At 36.0% G+C, this 22,803-nt stretch overlaps 1 protein-coding gene across 21 annotated transcripts in view; it reads left to right on the top strand.

Annotated features, from left to right (window-relative positions):
• MARCHF7 (membrane associated ring-CH-type finger 7) overlaps positions 1–22,803 on the top strand; it is a 52,561-nt gene that overhangs the window by 7,579 nt on the left and 22,179 nt on the right. For 8 of the 21 annotated variants that reach the window (XR_011236384.1, XR_011236383.1, XR_011236382.1 and 5 more), the window contains exons 2-4: positions 11,082–11,246; positions 19,723–19,912; positions 21,536–21,703. Coding sequence is in view for 17 of the 21 variants with exons in the window: in XM_069495462.1 (XP_069351563.1) it covers positions 11,094–11,246; positions 19,723–19,912; positions 21,536–21,703 (511 nt within the window). In the remaining 4 variants the exon portion in view is untranslated. Of the gene's footprint in view, positions 1–11,081; positions 11,247–14,967; positions 15,007–19,722; positions 19,913–21,535; positions 21,704–22,803 lie in introns of those variants that run through there. The other 13 variants (XR_011236401.1, XM_069496074.1, XM_069495910.1 and 10 more) reach the window with 6 other exon arrangements.

The raw sequence follows: 22,803 nt of genomic DNA, 5'->3' as shown, positions 1-22,803 counted from the left end.
GATTTTTTTTAAAGTATTTGGTCATTAAATAAAATATGAAATGTCCGATTTCAAATCAAATGTGGCTAATTACGTCTCTAGCAAGAAGCAGTACAGTTAATCAAAGTATGCGCCTAAACTGTCGTCGCAGTTTTGCCATCTTAACGGTAGCTTGTTTAAGCCAGCAGCAAAGAAGCCTGGAGAGTAAGTGGCAATGAAATCTCAAAAGACATTTTCCATAGCTTATTCACAATTGGATATTTTTCCTTGCAATAAGGGGTCCAAAGCCTGGATGAAGTGGTAGTCAGTTGGTGCAAGGTGTGCTGAAAACGGTGGATGACAGAGTTTCCAAGTACAGCCTCTGTAGCTTGAGTAGTGTTGTTTGTGGTCGGATGTTGTCTTGCAAGAGGATTGGCTTGTCTCTATTGAACAATGTTGGCTGCTTAATTGCAAGCATCATCGTTTCATCCAGTTGGTTGCAGTAGACACCTGCTGTAATGGATTGACCAGGTTTCATGAAGCTGTAGTGGATAATACCAGCACTGGACCATCAAACAAACATTGTTGGCCAGGCGCAGTGGCTCATGCCTGCAATCCTAGCACTCTGGGAGGCTGAGGCGGGAGGATCGCTTGAGCTCAGGAGTTCAAGACCAGCCTGAGCAAGAGTGAGACCCCATCTCTACCAAAAAAAAAAAAAAAAATAGAAAAAATTAGCCAAACAACTAAAAATAGAAAAAATTAGCCAGGCACAGTGGTGCGTGCCTTTAGTCCCTGCTGCCTGGGAGGCTGAGGCAGGAGGATCACTTGAGCCCGGGAGTTTGAGGTTGCTGTAAGCTAGGCTGACGCCATGGCACTCTAGCCCTGGCAACAGAGTGAGACCGTGTTTCAAAAAAAAAAAAAAATTAGCTTTTTTATTCAATTTTCGACTGTGTCTTGGCACTTCATCTTTATCCAACCATTGTTCCAAATGCTTGCGATTGTCAAAAAGAATCTATTTTTCATCACATGTGACAACATGGAGTAGACATGGTTTACCTTTATGTCGTGACAGCAAGGAAAGGCAAGCTTTGAGACCATTGAAAGAAACCCTCCAGGGATGGGCGTGCAGAACCTGTGAGTGCCACCACACCTGGCTAATTTTTTCTATTTTTGGTAGAGACAGGTTCTCACTCTTGCTCAGGCTGGTCTTGAGCTGCGGAGCTTGAGCGATTCTCCCACCTTGGCCTCCCTGAGTGCTGGGATTATAGGCATGAATCTCCATGCCCATCCCTTGAGGGTTTCTTTCAGTGTTCTTGTACCACCCTCAACTTTTCTGCAGGCCCTGCAACACAGAGATATCTCTGTTGTACCTCCCTCAGCAGTAGACTGGTATTGCTTATTTGAAGAAAGCTATGGTTAGAGGGGGGTTTTTTGTTCTATTGGTCCTACTCCAGTCTTAGGCAGGCTTTATGTGCGCTGATCCTCAGAGGTAGGGATTCTCCAGCATTTTTGCCTTTTTTCCTTCCCTGTTCTTTCTAGAGTCTAGAGTGCAGGCAGATTCTATGTACCCCTTCCTTGCTGTGTGCTGACCTCTGCCTTGCATTTGCCTTGCATTGGTGGAGGTTTTTGGGCAGATGGGTTTCAGGGCCCTTCCCCAGTGGCTACAGTCGTCTACCTGTATCAGTGCCAAGTTCTTGCTGAAATTGGGTTTCATAACCCTCACCTGGCAGCAGCTAATCGCTGCCTTGTACTCACATAGGGTCTGGTACATGGGTAGACTTCTTTAGGTTGTCCTCTTCTAGTAAACATAGGCCCTGCATGATTATGCTGCAGAAAAAGACTCTTAGGTCTTCTGCCTACCCTGATTCTTTCTTGTGAACACTCAGTAGAGGTCTATGGAAAAGACTCCCCTTGTGTTTCCTCCCAGAGTTTCTTAACTGTCACCCTAGCAAATATTTGGCCTTTAGGAATTTAAGAATTAGTTAAATTTTGATAGTTTTACCTCAGCTTTTATGGTGGCCACCTTTATTCCATCTCTTCCAGCAAAGAGGCTTGTCATCCTTTGCAGTTCATTTCATCTCGTTGCCTTGAAACCCGAGCTTTCTGGTGAACTCAAGAAAGTCCACCAGATTATAGATTATCCAGCTTATTTTTGTTATGTTAAGATGGGAGGGATGTTCTCTTGTGACTTTGTATTGTGCAGAGATGAAACACTTTGCCTAGTTTTGTTATGAAAATATTCAGAAAGAAGGGAGAATATTTGTATTAACACCTATGTAAACTTGCATACGTTCAATAGTTAATAGTTTGCCAAATTTGCTTTTTGGTTTTTTTTTTTCTTCCTGAGACAGGGCCTCCCTCTGTCACCCAGGCTTGGAGTGCAGTGGTGCCATCGTAGGGCATGGCAGCCTCCAACTCTTGGGCTCCAAGGGATCCTCCTGCCTCAACCTCCCCAGTAGCTAGGACCACAGGCATATGTCACCATGCCCAGCTAATTTAAAAAAAATTTTTTATAGAGATAGGGTCTTGCTGTGTTGCTCAGGCTAGTCTTGGACTCCTGGCCTCAAGCAGTCCTCCTGCCTCAACCTCCCAAAGGGCTGGGATTACAGACGAGCCACTGCACCAGGCTCATACATTTACTTTCTGAAATTCGTATTGGTATTTCAGAATCATTTAAAAGTAAGTTGCAGACATTGTGACATCAGTAAAATTCAGGCCATATGCAAACTGTTGTTGTCTTTTTGAATTAGAATCCAATCAAGTTTCATGCATTGCATTTGGTTTTGTCTCTTTAGTCTCAAACTAGAATAGTACTTCTATGTTTTTTCCTTGTGATATTGACTTTTTGAAGCGTCTAGGCCAATTATCTTACAGAATGTTTTCAGTCTTGGATTTCTCATCCTCGTAGTGTTCATATTTAATTATGGCTGTTGTATATTTCAGTTCTGAAAGTTCTGTTCAGTCATTTTTTCAAAAGTCCTTTTTTATGTTTTCTGTTCCTTGCACATATTTTTTAAGCTTTTCTTTATGCAAACATTGTGAACATAGTTTTATAATCTTTTTAAAATACTTGACAGTTTTTGCTACTCTTATTTTCTCTCATCTTGTGCTCAAGGACCTTGTTTGTGGTGCATTATTTATTTCAGTGTATACTTAGTTATCCCCTGGTCATTATACTTGAAAAATTATTTGTAGAAATGGTTTAAAGCTTAGCATATTTCTCCAAAAAGATTTGTATTGGCTTCTACCAAGTTCTTAGTGGATTACTAGGTTTGGTGTCCTTCTATGAACTGGCAAAATGAAAGTTTAAATTTGCTGGAATCTACAAATGCCTTCAGGGAAAAATTGCCTTTTGTTCTTTCTTGTCTCTGGGTTTCCATTTTCCCTTCATTATTGACCTAGTAACTCTTGTCAGTTCTTCGAGACTTTTTAGAAGAAGTTTTTTATATTTTATCAAGCATTTTTCATTGTTTTAGGGGAAGGATTGGTTTGAATAATCTGCCATTGTGAAGAACTGAAGATTCTCTCTGAAGCATTTTGAATATCTCTTCTATTACACCTATATAGTATCTCTCACGATATATTATTTATTCTATTCACTCCCCACCCCCATGCCTAAAATACGATTTCAGGAGATAAGTCCTTTAAGTATTTCCTAGAATTTAGCACCTACTAAACTGAGTATTGTTAGGTGCCTAGTAACTTTTAAAAACTGAACTGAAGGCCGGGTGTGGTGGCTCACACCTGTAATCCCCCCACGTTGGGAGGCCGTCCCTTGAGGCCAGCCTGAGCAAGAGCAAGACACCCCATCTTTACAAAAAATAGAAAAATTAGCCTGGTGTGGTGGTGTGTGCCTGTTGACCCAACTGCTTGGAAGGCTGAGGCAGGAGGATGAGTTGAACCCGGGAGTTTGAAGTTGCAGTGAGCTATAATGACACCACTGCACTCTAGCCTGGTCAACAGAGCCAGACCCTGTCTCAAAAGTAAATATAAACTGGAGCTAGAATTTTTAAAGGAAATTATATTTTCATTTAAGGAAATTAAATGGAAAAGGTAAGTTAGAGTTCTGGATGCTAGGCCAAAGAATTTGGATTACCTTTTTAGGGTGATGGAAATCAACCATAAATTTGATTGGGAAATGGTGCCATTACTTAGTAAAAGTTGTGAGATGTTTTTTTCAGTTGCATTTAACATGTGACTGTGAGGTCTTGGTAACTTGCAGATAACATCAGGCACAGAATTAATTTCAGAATTTTGTATGTCAGATAATGACACAGTTCCTTTTGGCTTTTTGCCTGGGCTAGGAGGAAATTTAAGGCAAGATATTTCCACAGAATGGATTTGAATAGATTTAATGCTGTTTATGGGTAGGAAAAGCTTTTTCTTTCTTTTTTTTTTGGTCTAAAGATTCTTTGTGGTGTTCAACAGGCCACCAAAAACATAAATTTGCTGTAAAGTGCTCTTCAGAATTTTCTAGGAAGCCCCGCAGAATGAAATCACCTATTAAAAAAGTAGTTACTTCTTTTAGTAGCTTAAGGAAGCCACAGGTTTGTGAAATGGACAGACTACATACACTGTGGAATTAGTGTGAAAACCCGTTTTCTACTCTTGTTGCTCATGTCAACCACTATTAAAATGCCTTAAGGTGAGAGCACATTAAAAGAATGGCTAAACTAGGTAAACTAGCAGTTATATCAGTTCCAAAAAATCTTCACCCAGAGACTTCATCTCAGAAGTTGAAAAGTTCAATAAAGTAAAAATCTCAAATATTGATTATAAGATTTTTGTGGCTCATTACCTTTGTTATGCATTTGAAACCAGTTCTGGAGAATGGAAAATGTGGCCTCTTGCCTGCCACAGGTCAGTGCCTGCCCTCACTGAGTCATAACAGATGTGTTGATGACGAACAAGAGCACAGAATTCCAGTGGTCCTGTCATGGCTAGGACTCCAGTGAGGCTCAAAGCAAGTACAAATTAAGTGTGTTTTGGAAGCTGCGTAACAATCATGAGTGCTGTATGCAAATTGAGTTGCATGACATGACAGACAGGCACATCTCTGTTCTGCTCAAGCTCACGTTCCACTCTCCTGACTTCATTTATAAAACACAAGTTCAAAGATAAAATCATGAAGAATTTCAGGATATCAACAGCAGAGCTTTTAATCAAGCACAGGATCCATATGGGTGAAGCTAGCCATGGTGATAAGTTTTTATCTTACCACCAAACAGGAAGAGAACTTGGCAGTCCAACTCTGGAATCAAATCTGAATTTAAGCAGCACTATATAGTGACAGAAGGAAACTAAGAGACTACTATTACATTGACCATTGGGGAAAGATTGCACATATGAACTTATTTTGTGCTGTATACTTTTAAGTCTTGGTTAATAGCATTAAGCTTCAAGTGCCCTTTTTCTGCTAGTCGTTTTTCTTGCTTATACCTTTTCCTTTATAGCATTTATAACTATTTAAATTATGTGGTTATTTGTGTGATTTGTTCCCCTCTAGACTACAGTTTGTTTGTAGGCACCATCTCAGTATGTTCAGGGGTATCTTCCCACCTCCTCCCCTTATTTAGTATTAATTAATGTACCTAGCACATAAGTATCAAAAAAACTTTGTTGAATGAATGAGCTTGAAAAGATGCCTCATGGAACCTTGTAAGGTGTATGGTAGAAGTTTTTCAAGGACTGCTCATTTTACTTTTCACTATATTTTTTGCTTTTGACCTACAACTTATGCAACCAAATTACATAAGTTTTCATGTAACACCTACATTGTCAAAATTCAATCAGTTTATGTAGAGGAGTTGCCAAAAATAGTTTCATACAGTGTCAAATTATATCTCTCAGAGGACTCTGCCTCTTTGTCTTCTCCCAAGAGGTTTGTTTTGAGCAGATATCCTACTAGGTTAGTTTTATTCTGCAACTAAGAATTGAGAATAAATATAGACAAAGTAAACTACAAGAGATATAATTAAGAAGCATTATTGTTGCTATAGAACCAACTGTTGACATACGTCTTTCCAAAAGCGTTTTGTCTCTCTTTTGAAATCCTCAGATCACAAACACAGTTTCTTGTTTAGTGTTTTCATAGCCTTCTTAATAAAATAACGTCTTTAATTGTTTAATCATTTACGGGCTTTTGCACATCGGTGTTTGATCATTGGTATTGTTTCTCCTAATGAATGCCTTTTTAAAATTTCCAATTCAAAATTCACCTCTTTTTAATGATAAATTTTGTATGGATTTATCGAATATGTACATAGTTTATAAAAAGCTGATGGTAGAAAAGTTAGGTGACCATGTCCTTTATTATCCAAACCAGACCACTTTTAAAAGACAACGTTAGGCACTGTTAATAATTATTCTGAGGTAATGAGCATAAATTAGGATTTCTGGGTTATAAACTGGGGCTCTTGTTGGCAAACGGAAATATGATCATCTTGCTTATAAGGAAAACAGCAGTCCTTTTCCCCACTCTTTGCCCAAGCCCTAGTCCCACTTTCCACTGGCAGTAACCCTCAACTATTTAACTGTTTCTTCTAGGATTTATTTGCCTTCATTTTCTAAATGATATGCTTATACTGTTATTTCATGATTTTTTTCACTAGTATATATTTTTTGTTATTCATTATTACTTACCCTACCTTTAATGTGTTTGTGGCAAAAGTGATTCTATAGTCTAAGTTTACATTATCATGACTATGAAAATATTAAAGAGTACACCTGAGTACAACTATACCTCCTTTCTTTGAACAATGGCTCTATTTTCCCAAGTTAAAAAAATTAATTTTTTAAATTGCCCTTCTACATACTCAGCATGTTTTTTCCAGTTGTACCGCCATCTCTGCCATATGCCAATGAAATGTAGTTTCCATGTAGTACTTTTTTTTCTTAGAACTTTTGCTACCTGAGGTCCTGTTGTAGTCTGATTGCTCCCTATGCTTTCTATATGCCATCTTCAAGTTTCCCTTTGTCACTGCTTCCTCAGTTCCATGTATGGTTGTTTCATGCTTTATGCTTCTATTTTCCTAGGACATGCTCTTCATTGGAGCTTACTGTGATTGTGTTTTGTTTTTTTGATTGGTTGTTTTAGACCTTGAATGTGTGAGAATGTGTCCTATTCTCAACCTTACACAGGCAGTTTTGTTGTCCTAAAAGTTTAATGTTGGTGTTAAGAACCCATTCTAATTACTTTAAATTTGTAGATTACCCATTTTTCAACACTGGTAACTTAACAAGATCTTCCCTTTATTTCTGGTTTTCTGAAATTTCAAGATGATATGTTGTGCTTAAGGTTGGTCTTTTTTCATGGTCCTGTTGAGTACTCTTGCATTCTTTCAATGTGGATATTTACGTCCTTCACTTCTCAGAAGGTTTCTTTATTTCTTTGGGTAATTTTCTATTTTCATTCTCCTTTGCTATAACCCTGTCAAATGATAACCCTGTGGACAATTCTTTTATTTTCATGTTACATTTTCTCTTTTTATTCTGCTTTCTGGGAGGTTTCCTCAGCTTAATCCCAGTCCTTATGTTGAATTTATTTCAATGTATGTCATTTTAAAAAGTGTCACATTTTGAATTTTCATGAGCTCTTTAATGAATGAATGTTATTTGATCCCTTTGAAGATAAAAATTAGCCCCTCTTCCTCAAATTTTCTTCTCCCTGCATCATCTCTAAATTCCTTTTTTTGTTTGTTTGTTTAGCTTGGTTTTCCTTTCATATTGGTGGCCTTCCTTGGATACCTAGTGATCCTTGATGTTTGTCTGTTAGAGGAAAGCACTAAAAAAACTGATGAACTCTTGGTGACTACTAGTGAACTTTGCTGTGGAGTAAAACGGTCAGGTAGCAACCTAGGTTTTTAAGTGGGAGCATTCCAAATGGGATTATCTGGAGATTTCACCTCTGATACTGTTTGGGGATCCAATAGTAGAATACTTTAGTCTCCTGAAAGTATTGTAGGGACAGGACCAAGAAAAGAGTCTTTGGTCTTAATATTGAGTATATGAGATTTTCTTTTATTCCTATACTGACCTCTGCCTGAATCCCTGCAGAGATGATAGTACATGGGATGGGGGGCACTGTGTGAAGAATTACCTATAAGATCTTTATTCTCCAGAGAATAAATATCCTATCTTTGGGGGAATGGAGCTGGGGAGGAATCTGGGGTTCTACTGCTCAAAATAACAGATTTTAATTCAACTCATTTTTCAACCCCATGCATCATCCTTTTCTCCCCCCTCTGATTTTTTTTTTATTGTGGTAAAATATACATAACAAAATTTACCATCTTTTTTTTTTTTTTGAGACAGAGTCTCGCTCTTTTGCCCTGGTTAGAATGCCGTGGCGTCAGCCTAGCTCACAGCAACCTCAAACTCCTGGGCTTAAGCAGTCCTTCTGCCTCTGCCTCCCAAGTAGTTGGGACTACAGGCATGTGCCACCATGCCCGGCTAATTTTTTTCTATATATATTTTTAGCTGTCCAGATCATTTCTTTCTATTTTTAATAGAGACGGGGTCTCAGCTCTTGCTCAGGCTGGTCTCGAACTTCTGAGCTTAAGTGATCCTCCCGCCTTGGCCTCCCACAGTGCTTAAGATTACAGGCGTGAGCCACCATGCCCGGCCAGAATTTACCATCTTAACCATGTTTAAGTGTACAATTCAGTGCTATTAAATATATTCATAATGTTCAGCTATTACCACCATCCATTTGCATAACTCATATCATCTTGTAAAACTGAAACTGCATTAAATAATAACTCTCCACCTCTACTCCTGCCTCTGGCGACTACCACTCTACTTTCTGTCTCTGTGATTTTGACTACTCTTAGGTATAGTCAGGCACACCACATAACAATGTTTCCAGTCAATAATGGATCACATATACAATGGTGGTCCCATAGCATTATAATATTGTATTTTTACTGTATCTTTTTTTTTTTTTTTTTTTTTTGAGACAGAGTCTCACTCTGTTGCCCAGGCTAGAGTGAGTGCCGTGGCGTCAGCCTAGCTCACAGCAACCTCAAACTCCTGAGCTCAAGCAATCCTCCTGTCTCAGCCTCCCGAGTAGCTGGGACTACAGGCATGCACCACCATGCCCGGCTAATTTTTTCTATATATATTTTTAGCTGTCCATATCATTTCTTTCTATTTTTAGTAGAGATGGGGTCTCGCTCTTGCTCAGGCTGGTCTCGAACTCCTGAGCTCAAACGATCCGCCCACCTCGGCCTCCCAGAGTGCTAGGATTACAGGCGTGAGCCACCGTGCCCGGCCTGTATCTTTTTTATGTGTAGATGTATTCAGACATACAAATATTTTCCACTGTGTTACAGTTGCCTCCAGTATTCAGTACAGTAACATGCCCTACAGGTTTGTAGCCTAGGAGCAATAGGCTAGGTGTGTGGTAGGCTATACTATTTAGGTTTGTGTAAGTACACTCTGATGTTTACGCAGTGATGAAATGAGCCTGATGACGCATATCTCACAATGTATCCCTGCTCTTAAGAGAGAGATGATTGTGCATACAATGCAGTATTATTGAACCTTAAAAAGGAAGGAGATTCTGACATATGCTACAATATAGATGAAACTAGAGAACATTAGGCTAAGCAAAAAAAGGCCAATCACAAAATGACAAATACCGTGTGATTCCACTTAAGTGTGAGAGATGCGATCAGAGGCCTGCTTCTAAATCCTTGCCCCAGAAAAATTTAAAAGTCTTTTTAATTTATTAATGTCCTTGGCAGCACTATTTGTAATAGCCACAAACTGAAAACAATCCACTGTACAATCACAGTAGAATGGGAAAATAAATTGTGTGTGCATTCATACAATGGAATGCTATGTAAACAAATTAGAGTGCACTTAACAACTGCACGCAGCACTATGGATGAATCTCACAAATATGTTGGGCAAATATTTAAAAATTAGGCATAGCTAATGGTTCCTTGTAACGTAGATTGAGGAATGTTTAGTGAAGAAAATTTAGAAATTATTAATCCATAAAGTGGAAGGCATTCAATTCCACTTTTTATATAAACCAAATTTAACATTTTGGTTTATTTCCTTAGAAATTTCTTCCTTTCTGTCTTTTTTTTTTTTTTTGACATAATTAGAACCATACTTTATGTGTAGTTTTATGGGTTGACCTTTTTACTTAAAATACGTGACTTACCAATCGTATAGTAAGCATTCTTTGAAAACATTCTGGGAAACACTGTATAGCTGTGTGATCATGTGCAAATTACTCTTTCAGTGCCAGTTTTCTTATCTATAAAGTGGGGATAATGTAGTGCCTACCTCATAGGGTTGGTTTGGAGATTAAGTGAACTAATAATCAGAAGGTCCTTATCCCCAGGCTTGGCATATAATAATAAATATCAGTTATTGCTATTTTTTTTGTTATAATTAAGAGTAGTAAATAAAGGCAAATAAACTTCATTTCTTAACATTTTAATTTGTGTTTATTGTACTTGTTGTATTCCAGGAACAGTTTTAAAATATTTTAAATGATCTTGACCTAGAAATTAGAAATTCTCTGTTGAAAAGGAGAAATTAAAAGGTAAACAAATTATGGTGGAGGGTAATATGATATGTTAATAAAAATATGTACAAAATGGAAGCACACAAAGAAAGGTGTTTGTGTTTAAACCAATGATCAGGAACTGGATGGGAAGTGTATAGACTTTCCAGACACATATAAAGGCCTGTGAGAGCATATTGTGTTAAGGGGTATGCAAATAGCACAATAGGTGTAAGCATTGAAAATGCTAACAATAGAGAAAAATGCCTAGCAAATCAAGAGTAATGTATTATTTTATATACAGGCAAAATTGAGTAAGGAAAAGGACCCAGATTTGCAAAAAGCAGACCTCAAGGCTCCTCATCCTGCTTTTACTGTGTTTGTTTGCTCCATTTTATGGATAGTTAGGAAACCATAGGTTGCCCTTAGATCTCTCTGCCTTGTAGAAGAGAGGTAGTGGTGATAGTCTCTCAATCTACATTGTGGGATGTGGTTAATTTGCATGGCTAATTCTTGATTTGAACTGATGATTAATGAGGATTAAGCAGTAAAGGCCTGCATGTTTTCCCAAAGGCAATTAATGAAAATTTGCATTTCACAGAAAACCTTAAGAATGGAGTCTAAACCTTCAAGGATTCCAAGAAGAATTTCTGTTCAACCCTCCAGCTCTGTAAGTGCTAGAATGATGTCTGGAAGCAGAGGAAGTAGTTTAAATGATACCTATCACGCAAGAGACTCTTCCTTTAGACTGGATTCTGAATATCAGGTAACACGTTAATTTGGAATATATATATGTACATAGTCTTTTTCAAAGTCCTTGTGGCCACATTTTTTTGGATTTTAAAAAGGTGTAGTAGCTGGATCTGAGGCATCCTATAATCAAAACATTAATATATCTGTAGCAAAATGAATGACTAATGTTTTTCAAACTTTTTGGACTTCAGAATTATGGAAAGTGTCAGAATAAGTGTAAGTTTAACTAAACTGGTCAGTGTGGATGGCTTTGTCAAAGGAACAAAGACTGCATCCTCTAACTACACAATCATTCATCTGACTTTTCTCTGTACACAAAGCAGTGGTGGAATAATGGCTGTTAAGTGTTTTGGGGGTTTTTATGTTTTGTTTTGAGACTATGACTTCTAAATATTTTGCAGCTTTTTTTTTTTTTTTTTTTTGAGACAGTGTCAGGCTAGAGTGTCGTGGTGTCAGCCTAGCTCACAGCAACCTCAAACTCCTGGGCTCAAGCAATCCTCCTGCCTCAGCCTTCCGAGTAGCAGGGACTACAGGCATGTGCCACTGTGCCCGGCTAATTTTTATATATATATTTTTAGCTGTCCATATAATTTCTTTCTACTTTTAGTAGAGACAGGGTCTCTCTCTTGCTCAGGCTGGTAAATATTTTGCTTTTAAGTTGGGTGATTATTAAATTAACAAGCTGTCCTTTTATGAAGATACCAACAATCTTTTATGTGAATTTTTGGATTTTATTGTTATGGTTAGTAATGAGACTGCAGTGATTTATCCATCTCCTCTATGGTAGCTAGTCTTCCTTAGGATCAATAGCACTTTGGTTTTTGAAATGGCTTATCAGTGTTGTAACACAATAGTTGCAGTATAAGACAGTGTGAGTCTCAGAAGGCATGATCTGTGTAGGTTTAATGCAGTTTATCTTATCTTTCAAACTTAAGTTCATTACATTTTTGACTGAACAGCTAATTAAATAATGTGATTGGCAAAGGTCTGATTTTGAGGTAACTGAATCTAGAAGAATCCTCTAGTGAAAATTTCTTTTTAAGTGCTAAGTGTTTATATATTTATATATCATGTGATACAATGTATGACAAAGTTTCATTTAAAAATATTTCTGGCCGGGCGCGGTGGCTCACGCCTGTAATCCTAGCACTCTGGGAGGCCGAGGCGGGTGGATCGCTTGAGGTCAGGAATTTGGGACCAGCCTGAGCAAGAGCGAGACCCCGTCTCTACTAAAAATAGAAAGAAATTATCTGGCCAACTAAAATATATATAGAAAAAAAAAAAAAAATAGCCGGGCATGGTGGCACATGCCTGTAGTCCCAGCTACTCAGGAAGCTGAGGCAGGAGGATCGCTTAAGCCCAGGAGTTTGAGGTTGCTGTGAGCTAGGCTGACGCCATGGCACTCACTCTAGCCCAGGCAACAAAGCAAGACTCTGTCTCAAAAAAAAAAAAAAAAAAATATTTCTACACAGTAATAAGCATTTTATAAAATATTCAGAGAAAGACTAAAGTAAAAAAATAGTTTATGTAAATGTTCATATCTACTACATACTTCCTAACTGACTATATATGAACTGTTTACTTGGTCTCATTTTAAATGTTGATATTATACTTTTTTATTCTGTTGCTAGACACATGTACACTTGCTGCTATAGGTATGAATCATACATTTTGCATTCTGTAGCAATGTGGTGACATATAAAGGGAACAGAATTGTTTTCTTTTCTCTATATTTTCTTTATAAAATTTTGTCTACTGATCTTATCTAATTGTTTGTAATATATAGCTTATTAGTGAGGAACACAAACCTTGAAACCACACTGTACTGCTTGGATTGGAGTCCTGTTGCACTGCTTACTAGCTATTAACATCTTTGTGTCTTAGCTTCCATATCACCTACCTGATCCAATTGTTATATGAATTAATACTGTATATTGAATGATAGTGGTATGTGGCACATGATAAACACTATATAAATGTTAGTTACTTCAGCATTTGTTTTTATCATAATTGTTATAGTAATTATATTTTAGGTGCTAATGTCTTGAATATATTTAGAAAACTTATTGATACTAACTCTTTTCAAACTGTTCCTTCCAGCTTTTTCTTAATATTGTAGATTATTCAGAATGTCCAATTTTTTCATTAAACAAATAGAAGTATTTTAAAAACCATTTAAATGACATTTTGATGACTGTGAAATGACCTCACCTACATAGTGGTAGCAGTAACATATTAGTGTTGAATTCCATCCCCAAATTTTAATGTATTTAAATACCAAAGTAAAATTGAAGAATTACTTGCAAACATCCAAAAATCAAACCAAATAGGATTTTTAAAATCTTTTATTGATTCTTAATAAGATTGATTGATTTTATGTATTTTGGGGATTTCTTTAATGCTTTTCAGTTGTTTTAAATTGCTTATAATCTGTTTTTTAATGGATTATGGGAATAGTTCAGATCATAAATCATTGATTCTTATCCTGCCTTGCTTTTTAAATTTTGATGTAGAAGTTGAAACTCCTATGTTCCTGAATCAAAGTATTTTACTTCTATTTGTTTTCTCTTCTCTAAAATGGTGATAGTAACAGTGTTTTCTTCATAAAGTTAAGATTAATGGAAAGAAAGAATACATGTAGAGCACTTGGAATAGTGCCTAGAGCATAGTAGGGGTTCAGATGTTACTAGTTATAATAATGATTGTTACTGATACTGCTATTATTATTTCCTGGCTTTACATTTATTTGAATACATAATATCTTTACAGTATAATGTCATCCAAATATTAAAATTACATGTTGAATATTAAGTTTTGTTTAGCAGCTCAGCAAAATATGTATTTAATGAAAGAGACCTCTAAATGTCAGAGAGAGCTTTTTTTTTAAATTGCTGAAGCTTTCTTACAACTTTCTGAGACAGAACTCCCCTTCTTATTTCAGGCACCCAGTGAAGCTGAAGCTTCATAAAGGAGGGTCAGGGCTAAGGCATGGTAGATTGATTTCAGTTATGTTATAGATTTAATAGTATGGGAACGTCTTACAGTTATATAGTACTTGATGTTTTATAGAACATTTTTCACTTACAATTTTAGTTAAATAAGACAGATACTTGTGTCATTTCATAGATAAGGATCTGAAGTCTGGAAACTTTCATAGGTGATTTCCCCTAGTTACATGATTAGGATATAATTAATGTACTTGAGCTTTAAGAATCCAAGACTGGCCCAGCGCGGTGGCTCACGCCTGTAATCTTAGCACTCTGGGAGCCTGAGGCGGGAGGATCGCTCAAGATTAGGAGTTCCAGACCAGCCTGAGCAAGAGCGAGACCCCCTCTCTACTAAAAATAGAAAGAAATTATCTGGACAAATAAAAATATATATAGAAAAAATTAGCCGGGCATGGTGGCGCATGCCTGTAGTCCCAGCTACTTGGGAGGCTGAGGCAGTAGGATTGCTTAAGCCCAGGAGTTTGAGGTTGCTGTGAGCTAGGCTGACGCCATGCCACTCTAGCCCAGGCAACGGAATGAGACTGTGTCTCAAATAAAAAAAAAAAAAAAAAGATTCCAAGACTTCTGGATAGCATTGTTTCCTTGGGAAAATGTAGGTTCTGAGTTTGGAACAATTGATTTCCTAAATATCTTGTGGTTCTTGGCCATTTGTAAGTTTGGCTTCACCTGATATTAATCGTGCTGGTGTTTCTGTTACTCTATCTTTAAGTTTTTATTACAGTTTGAATGGTTGAAAACTGTGATCATCTTATCTCTTTGGTAACAGTAAGCAGAATTTATATAATTGGAAAAGAAAATGTAATGCTGTAGTTTATTGTGTTAAAAGTAAAAACTTAGTGTATTGTGTGAATGTGATTTTTTTTGGTCACTTTTGTATTTTGGTAACTTATTTAAGCAGCCACTAATCCAACTGCACTTTCCTGTTTTGCTTTGTTGAAAGTTTGGTTACTTTTCATTTTAATATGAAATAATAAAAAATGCATTTTATGATGTTGTAGGTGCTTTTTAAAGTTATTTATACCTTTTTTAGTTTATAGATTGACTGCTATAAAAGATCAGTACCATGCATATTTTGCATTATATGTTTTTTTCTCAAGAATTAAAAGAACCAGTGGTCGGTAATTTTTTTAATGTACCTTATGCAAGGGTAGCTTCTTAAGGAATTTAGTAAATACATATATGCATATACAATTAAACAGGAAAATGAAGATAATTTTAAATGTCATCAGTATACAGATAGAATACTGAAAGTGGTAGATAAAATAGAGTGAGTCAGGGTTGTAACAATAATAGGCATTACATAAACCCTGCAACATTTTAAAGTTAAACTTGGACTCTTGTTGTGGATAGCAGGAACACACAGGGAAACACAACCAGTTCTTTAATGTGTATTGTTCATAAGGAAAAGAAAGATAAACTATTCCTCAGAAGAAGCAAGGTTCGGCAGTTTGGTCTGAAAATAAACAGTGAAATGATGTAGTAGACAATATCCCCAGTATTCCTACTGTAAGTACATAGTTTAGTGAAACTACTCCTTAGTAAACCATGGTATAAGCAAAGGGCATGATGCCAAAATACAGCTTAGTGAAAATAGTACTATAAAGGATAACAGTGATCCAAATATTTTCATTTTTCATGACCCAGGTATTGTACCTATAGTGTCCTGAGGTTTAAATGGACTATAAGTCCTTCCATCTTGTTTAAGTAATATTTTCTTGCCTAGATTTCTCATAAAGTTGGGCAAGGGATGGGGATGGGTCCATACATTCTAAAGATCAGCTAATGTCTTTTTTATGAAAATTGAGAGGACCACCCATTCTGAATAGACACGAGAGTGTAAGTTTATTCCACATTAGTGTGGAGATGGGTACTGTCTGTCACATGAATATTTAAAACAGTGAAGAGCTCAGAGTTGTAAGTTGTTGCTTATGGCTAAGGTCATTTTGATCTGGAAATTTTTCAGAAGCAAGATTGATCAGTCATCACAACCCCAAAACTACTTGTTTAAGCATCCATTATGCACAAGACAGTATACTTTGAAGATGAACTTATTCTCTGATTTCATTTGTCTCAGTAATTCTAGATAGAAGAAGAGATAAGGTAATAATATATTGTTATATGAATCCAATACAGTTAAAAGAATTCAGAAGAGGAAAAACAAATTGCTTCAGACTGAAGATATTTGAACAATGGAGAAAATTGGATTGTGGAAACTAGGAAAAGGTTTAATTTTTGAATTTAAGCCAACAGCCAAACTAGCCAGAACTTCCTCCCTTCTATATGCTGATATTAACAAGCATTTTTGGCTTTTAGGGTGATATACAGGCTGCACAGGCTAACTTTTGAGTTATGGGTCATGAAAATTGTTTACTGAAAGGTGAATGTGTCTTTAAGCCTTGAGCACTTCAAAATTCAAGTATCTAAAATGACATTTACCATTTTACTAAGTCTGTACCTCTAGTCAGTATTTTTAATGAATGACACAGTCACTTAGTAGAAGTGCCAGAAAACTGGAGTGATTTTAGACTTTTTCTTAATTTCTCACTTTTTTTACTTTTCTTTTTTTTTTCTTCTTTTTTTAATTTATTTCCAGGCTTCCTCTTGTTGGCATTAATTTCTCATGTTGTCTCTAAATCTGAAGAATTTTTGTCTTTTATAATTGCTCTCTGTTCCCATTACTTTTGTTTAAGGGATTGACTTCTTGCTATTCCATTGGCTTCCTAATTGGTTTTACTACTTTCTGTCCATTCCATCCTTTTCATCTTCCACACTCCTAAAGGTCTTTCTATAAAGTAGTTGATCTGATGTATATTCCCTCCTTCAGTGGTTCTAAATTTATCTAATTTAAAATACTTTTATTCTGAATTACATCCTTCAAGTTTTGGAAGTATAGTAAATGCCATTTTTAAAAATGGGGACAGGATTATGTGGTATTTGCTATTCTAGATGTCCAGCTGGTCAAACGTGGCAGTTTTTTAAAATTTTAAATTAAAACTTTTTTTTATTTTGGTCTCTGAAATCCAGAGATCTTAGAACCACTGGCCCACAGGATAAGGCCCCTTAGTACCCTAATGATGGCATATAAAATGGTTTGGTTCTGAAATATCTGATGAATTTTATTTCTTATTTCTTATTCTTTATTTCCAGTTCATTGATTGGGTCTCTCGGGAACGTTAGATATGGAAGGTGTGTGAGGCCAAATTTGTGCTAAGCTGAAGAATGCCATACTTTATTTACAAACTATTCTCTGGAGGCAGGGGGTGGGTGAAATACTGATTTAGCCCATTCCTACTTTTTTAGCCTTTCATCTTCTGCTTTTCCATATATGTACAAAGTTCTCCAGTGTTACTATGAACTAATAACATTTCTTGAATGCATGCAGTATGCTTCTCATAATTGAAGCATAATAGAAGATAAATTACATAAGACATAAATAGTAATGTCTTTTTTTTTTTTTTTTTGAGACAGAGTCTCACTCTGTTGCCCAGGCTAGAGTGAGTGCCGTGGCATCAGCCTAGCTCACAGCAACCTCAAACTCCTGAGCTCAAGCAATCCTCCTGTCTCAGCCTCCCGAGTAGCTGGGACTACAGGCATGCGCCACCATGCCCGGCTAATTTTTTTCTATATATATATTTTTAGCTGTCCATATAATTTCTTTCTATTTTTAGTAGAGATGGGGTCTCGCTCTTGCTCAGGCTGGTCTCGAACTCCTGAGCTCAAACGATCCGCCCACCTTGGCCTCCCAGAGTGCTAGGATTACAGGCGTGAGCCACCGCGCCCGGCCAGTAATGTCTTAAAAGAAGTCCAATAGAATAGTTTATATGTTTTTTCATGTTGTCTGCCTGTAATGTCCTTCTTCACTTGCCTGCCCAATGAACTCCAGTTATTGCCTTGTTTTAATCTTTCCCTGCCTCCCTCAGAAATTTTCTATAAAACTTTCAGTGTACCTCCTATTTAGCACTTATTTATATTATAATTATTTATTTACTTGTCTGTTATCTGTACTCTAGAACTGTGGTCCCCAAATGCCATGTTGCGGCCCAGTACCAGTCTGTGGCCCATTGGGAACTGGACCATGCATCACTGGCTGAGCTCCACGTAACCCCCCCTCCTTGACCCCCTCCCCCCACCCCTCATGGAAAAATTGTCTTCCATGAAACTTAGGACTTAGGAACCGGGCTACACAGCAGGAGGTGAGTGGGGAGCAGAGCGAAGCTTCATCTGTATTTATAGCTGCCACAGCTGCTCCCCATCGCTGGTGGTACTGTAACCTGAGCTCCACCTTCCCCCTGAGCTGTGGAAAAATTGTCTGGGACTGCTGCTCTAGAACTTTGATGGAGCCCAGTATTTGGGCACTCACGTTTATCATATGAATTTTAGATTAATCTTGACTGAAATTATGGCACATGATACATTAAATTTTTAACTCCTGTTAAGCAAAATAACACTTTAAAATGATGTTGTTTCATTTTAACATTCTTTAATAAAATAAACCATTTACTGTGTACCTAATATATATGTTAACATGGTTTAAAATTTTTTTCTTTCATGTCCTGAAAATTACTTTTATTTTGGGAGTCCTTGCTGTCTCTGAGCAATTTAGAGATTATATGCTTGATTTTTCTTTCTTTGTGTGTGCATATGCGCAAGCACGCAGGTAAGAACTTTGCAATGAAGGAAAAAATTTTGTAAAAATAATAGGACGATTTCAATAATTGTGGTGGAAATATGTTCTTGTTATTTAAACCTAAATTTTTGAGGACACAAACTAGTTCCCTTTTTATCCATTATATTGAATAAACTTTAATCAGTTAAAGAATTAGAAGTAAAATAGTTTGTACATTATGAGCGACATTTGTGTTATAAGTTTTATTTTGTATAAATACATGTTAAAAGAGAAGACCATGATCTAAGAGTTCTTAAATATGTGCTTGTATAGTTTCTTGATTCACTGATGAAGAAATTTCAAATAATAGGATTTTTTTCTTTTTCTTTTTTTTTCTTTTAGCATACCATTATTTGTATGACTGTATTCCTGAGAATAGGCATCAGAACAGGGAGAAATTTATTATTACCGGAAAAAACTCATTTTTGTAGTAGGTATTCGCAATCAGTTTATAGCTTGGTGTTTTGTTCAACTCTAAGAGGAAACAAATTCCTCAGAAGGTTGAAGTAATAAAATGGGAAAAATGATCAGAAAGTTTTTGCTCTTGGTGTTTCATAATCAAGTGTTTATGTACAGTTACAAAGAGGACACTAATCTGAATCAGATTGACAGATCAGCAACATACAGTACAGTATATGTTAATAGTAAAGGGACAAGTCGGTAGAAGGGAACAAAGACTAAGAAAAACTACATAGTAGAAAAATTGGTACTGTGAGGAACAAATGGTCCTTGAGAATTTATTAGAGCATTGTAGGATTAAATTTAATATTGAATGCAAGCATTTTGTTCTTTAAAAAATTTTTTTTAACTTACAGTCTACATCAGCATCTGCATCACCATTTCAATCTACGTGGTATAGTGAATCTGAGATAACTCAGGGAGCACGCTCAAGATCGCAAAACCAGCAAAGAGATCATGATTCAAAAAGACCTAAGCTTTCCTGTACAAACTGTACTTCTACCTCAGCTGGGAGAAATGTTGGAAATGGTTTAAATGCAGTATCAGGTAAGAATTAAATTTTTGTAAGAGTCAATCTATATGTATTTTGGACTAAAGCCATTTTTCCTAGATGTAGCAGTTGTTTTTAGGTTTGTGATTAAGTAAGTAGAGAGTGTTAGGACAGTGGGTCAGAAATGTAGTGGAATTTCCAAAATCTTACTTTAAGTTAGTGCTAGAAGTGATACTAACTCTTCATTTTGCATTTTTATTTTAAATTTGGTACAAACATCCTACTTAAGCAAGATGTTAGCAAATTTTAATTAATTAGAACGGCTGGAGTATATGGTAATCAGATTGTTAAAAGTGTTGTATATTCTCTTGGTTATTATAAGAGATGAATTTTTAAATTGTGACTAAGAAAGCCAAATGTATTTATATATGCTAAAAATGATTGCCTAAGCATATCTTTTATAAATGTTAAACATTGTGGTATATAATATTTATTTTCACAAAATACGGAAACTCTTTAGTTAAGAAAATTGTTAATGGTATTCTAGTGGGAATTCCAGACAAAGAATTAGCAAGTCTCAATTCTAGCCCTCTAACTAGTTGGGTGGCCTTGGCAAGTTACTTAACCACTCTGGGATTTAGATGGTCTATCCATAAAGCTTTATGCTGGTGTTTTGTATTCAGAGACATATGTTTGTTGCACAAATTGAAAAGATTTTTTGTTGAAAAGGCAGGAGGCTTTTTTCTCACTCATTCCTCTTCAAATGAAATGTTAGCCAATGTCTGAAATAGTTTTAAGGGGAGACAAAACTTGTGACGACACAGTTGGAGGTAAAATTCTTAAAATGCTTATGTATTTTTAATTGAATTAGTGTAAGCGATTCCTTTCTATTTTGATAGGCAGGACCGCCATGGGAAAGACACTGCCCATCTGAAGGATATTAAGAGTAGTGTGATGGGTAAGAGCAGACTGACCTTAACTTTGTAGACAAACCACTGTGCCAGAGATATTTTTGTTGTCTTGTGCTATGTGAAGACATAGCATTAAATACACTGGGCCGTTTCCCTTAATGAAGAGAAATTATTAAGGCTATTGGGACTAGGAAAGCAAGAATCAAATTTCAAGGTAAATAGTAAGCGGAAAAGAGGTTTTAGACAATTTTTATTTTACTTTTAAATGAAATCATATCAAATAAAATTGAGATAATTATAACAGCACTTCAATTCTTAAAGAATGAACCAGATGTGGTATATTTCTGATAAAATTGTATTATAACCCACAATACAATATCTTCCATTTCAAGATTGCTTTGATTTTGATTTTGGCAGTTCTTTAACAACACTTTCGTTGACTTTTTGTGAAATTCTGCATCTTTGGCATCATTTTACATCATATTTACATTATATGGTCAAATATTATGAAAAGTGACAGAGACATTGACATCACGTATGGGGATAGATTTTAATGTTGGGCAGAAAAGAATGAGTAGGAAATACTTTATAAATGATTAGTTCATTAGTGAATAATTTTATGTTTTGCTGAATTTTGCTTCTGATTGCCAGTATGTAACTGGGGATTCTTACAATATATAACAATAACTCCCCTCTGTATTACTAAAGACTTGTTATCAGAAACCTTGAAAGCTTTCTCTGAAATAAAACTTCTTTAATTATTTTAAGATTCTTCTTGGAGACATAGTCAAGTTCCGAGATCTTCATCGATGGTACTTGGATCATTTGGAACAGATTTACTGAGAGAGAGGAGAGATTTAGAGAGGAGAACGGATTCTTCCATTAGTAATCTTATGGATTATAGTCACCGAAGTGGTGATTTCACAACTTCATCATGTATGTATAAACTCCACTATTAAGTGTAGCTTATCTACTAATGTTCCATTTTCCTCTTTATGTCACTAAAATAACAGTACAAAGGAATAAATGAAGTGTATCTTATCTCCATATGGAGATTTCAGAATAGCTTAATGTCTTATAGTACCTTATTTTTTGCTTTGCTTTAAAAATCTAAACTAAATTTAAAATAAAATAGATGTATATGAGTATCCAGATTCCAAATCTGCCTTAATTGCATTTTTCCTTTTAAGAATATGTATGTTATAAAGTAACATACTAAATCTTATATACTCAAATATAATTTGCCTATGAAGTATATAGTTTAATAAGTTAATTCTGAAATAACTAAAGGTGAAATCACCATTTTAAGCCATAATTTAGAATTATTTTAGTTTTATTTTCACTGAAGCAACATAAAGACTCACAATCATTGTACATAGTCTTAAGCTTTCAAAAATAAACAAAACTATCACACTAAGTAACTGAAGGAAAAAAGTGGTAATTGAAGTTGACAGATAACAGCAGGCAGGCTGGTCCAAAAGTAGTGAGTTATCTCAGTTGATTGTTCACAATCAGTTACAGACTGAACTCCTATTCTTTCCCCCCTTCTCACGACTACACTTGACTAATCTAAAAACATACATATAGAGGGCACATGTTTCATTTACATAGAAGTTTGATTTATAGAAGAAAATACATTTTGTTTTTAAAGGTTTAGGTTATTTTAATAACTCTTACTGGGACAAGACTTTGCTTTATTTAATACAAATGAAAACATCTTTTTATTTGCTTGGCTTTGGATGGAGGAGCTTTAGTAGACAGTACCAATACCTTCTAAGTTTGGGAGTATAAAAGTACAGGGTAGAAATAGATTTAGCCAGTAACAGTTTATTCTTTCTGGAGGTGCCATGCATTAGCACAGTAATGTACATCTTATACTAGGTGTATGAATGAGTATTCACAAAGGAATGTAGTGTTTCTCATCTCATTTGAAGATTCAAACCACTAGGTTTTTTTTTTATATACAGATGTCAGAACCCTATTCTGATTTGTAGTTCCCAGCCAGTATTAAAAAGCAAAGGTGTGTCTTGAGTTAT

Source organism: Eulemur rufifrons, chromosome 1 (assembly GCF_041146395.1).
Source record: "Eulemur rufifrons isolate Redbay chromosome 1, OSU_ERuf_1, whole genome shotgun sequence".
Lineage (NCBI taxonomy): Eukaryota > Metazoa > Chordata > Mammalia > Primates > Lemuridae > Eulemur > Eulemur rufifrons.
This window is presented reverse-complemented; position numbering and strand designations above follow the sequence as displayed.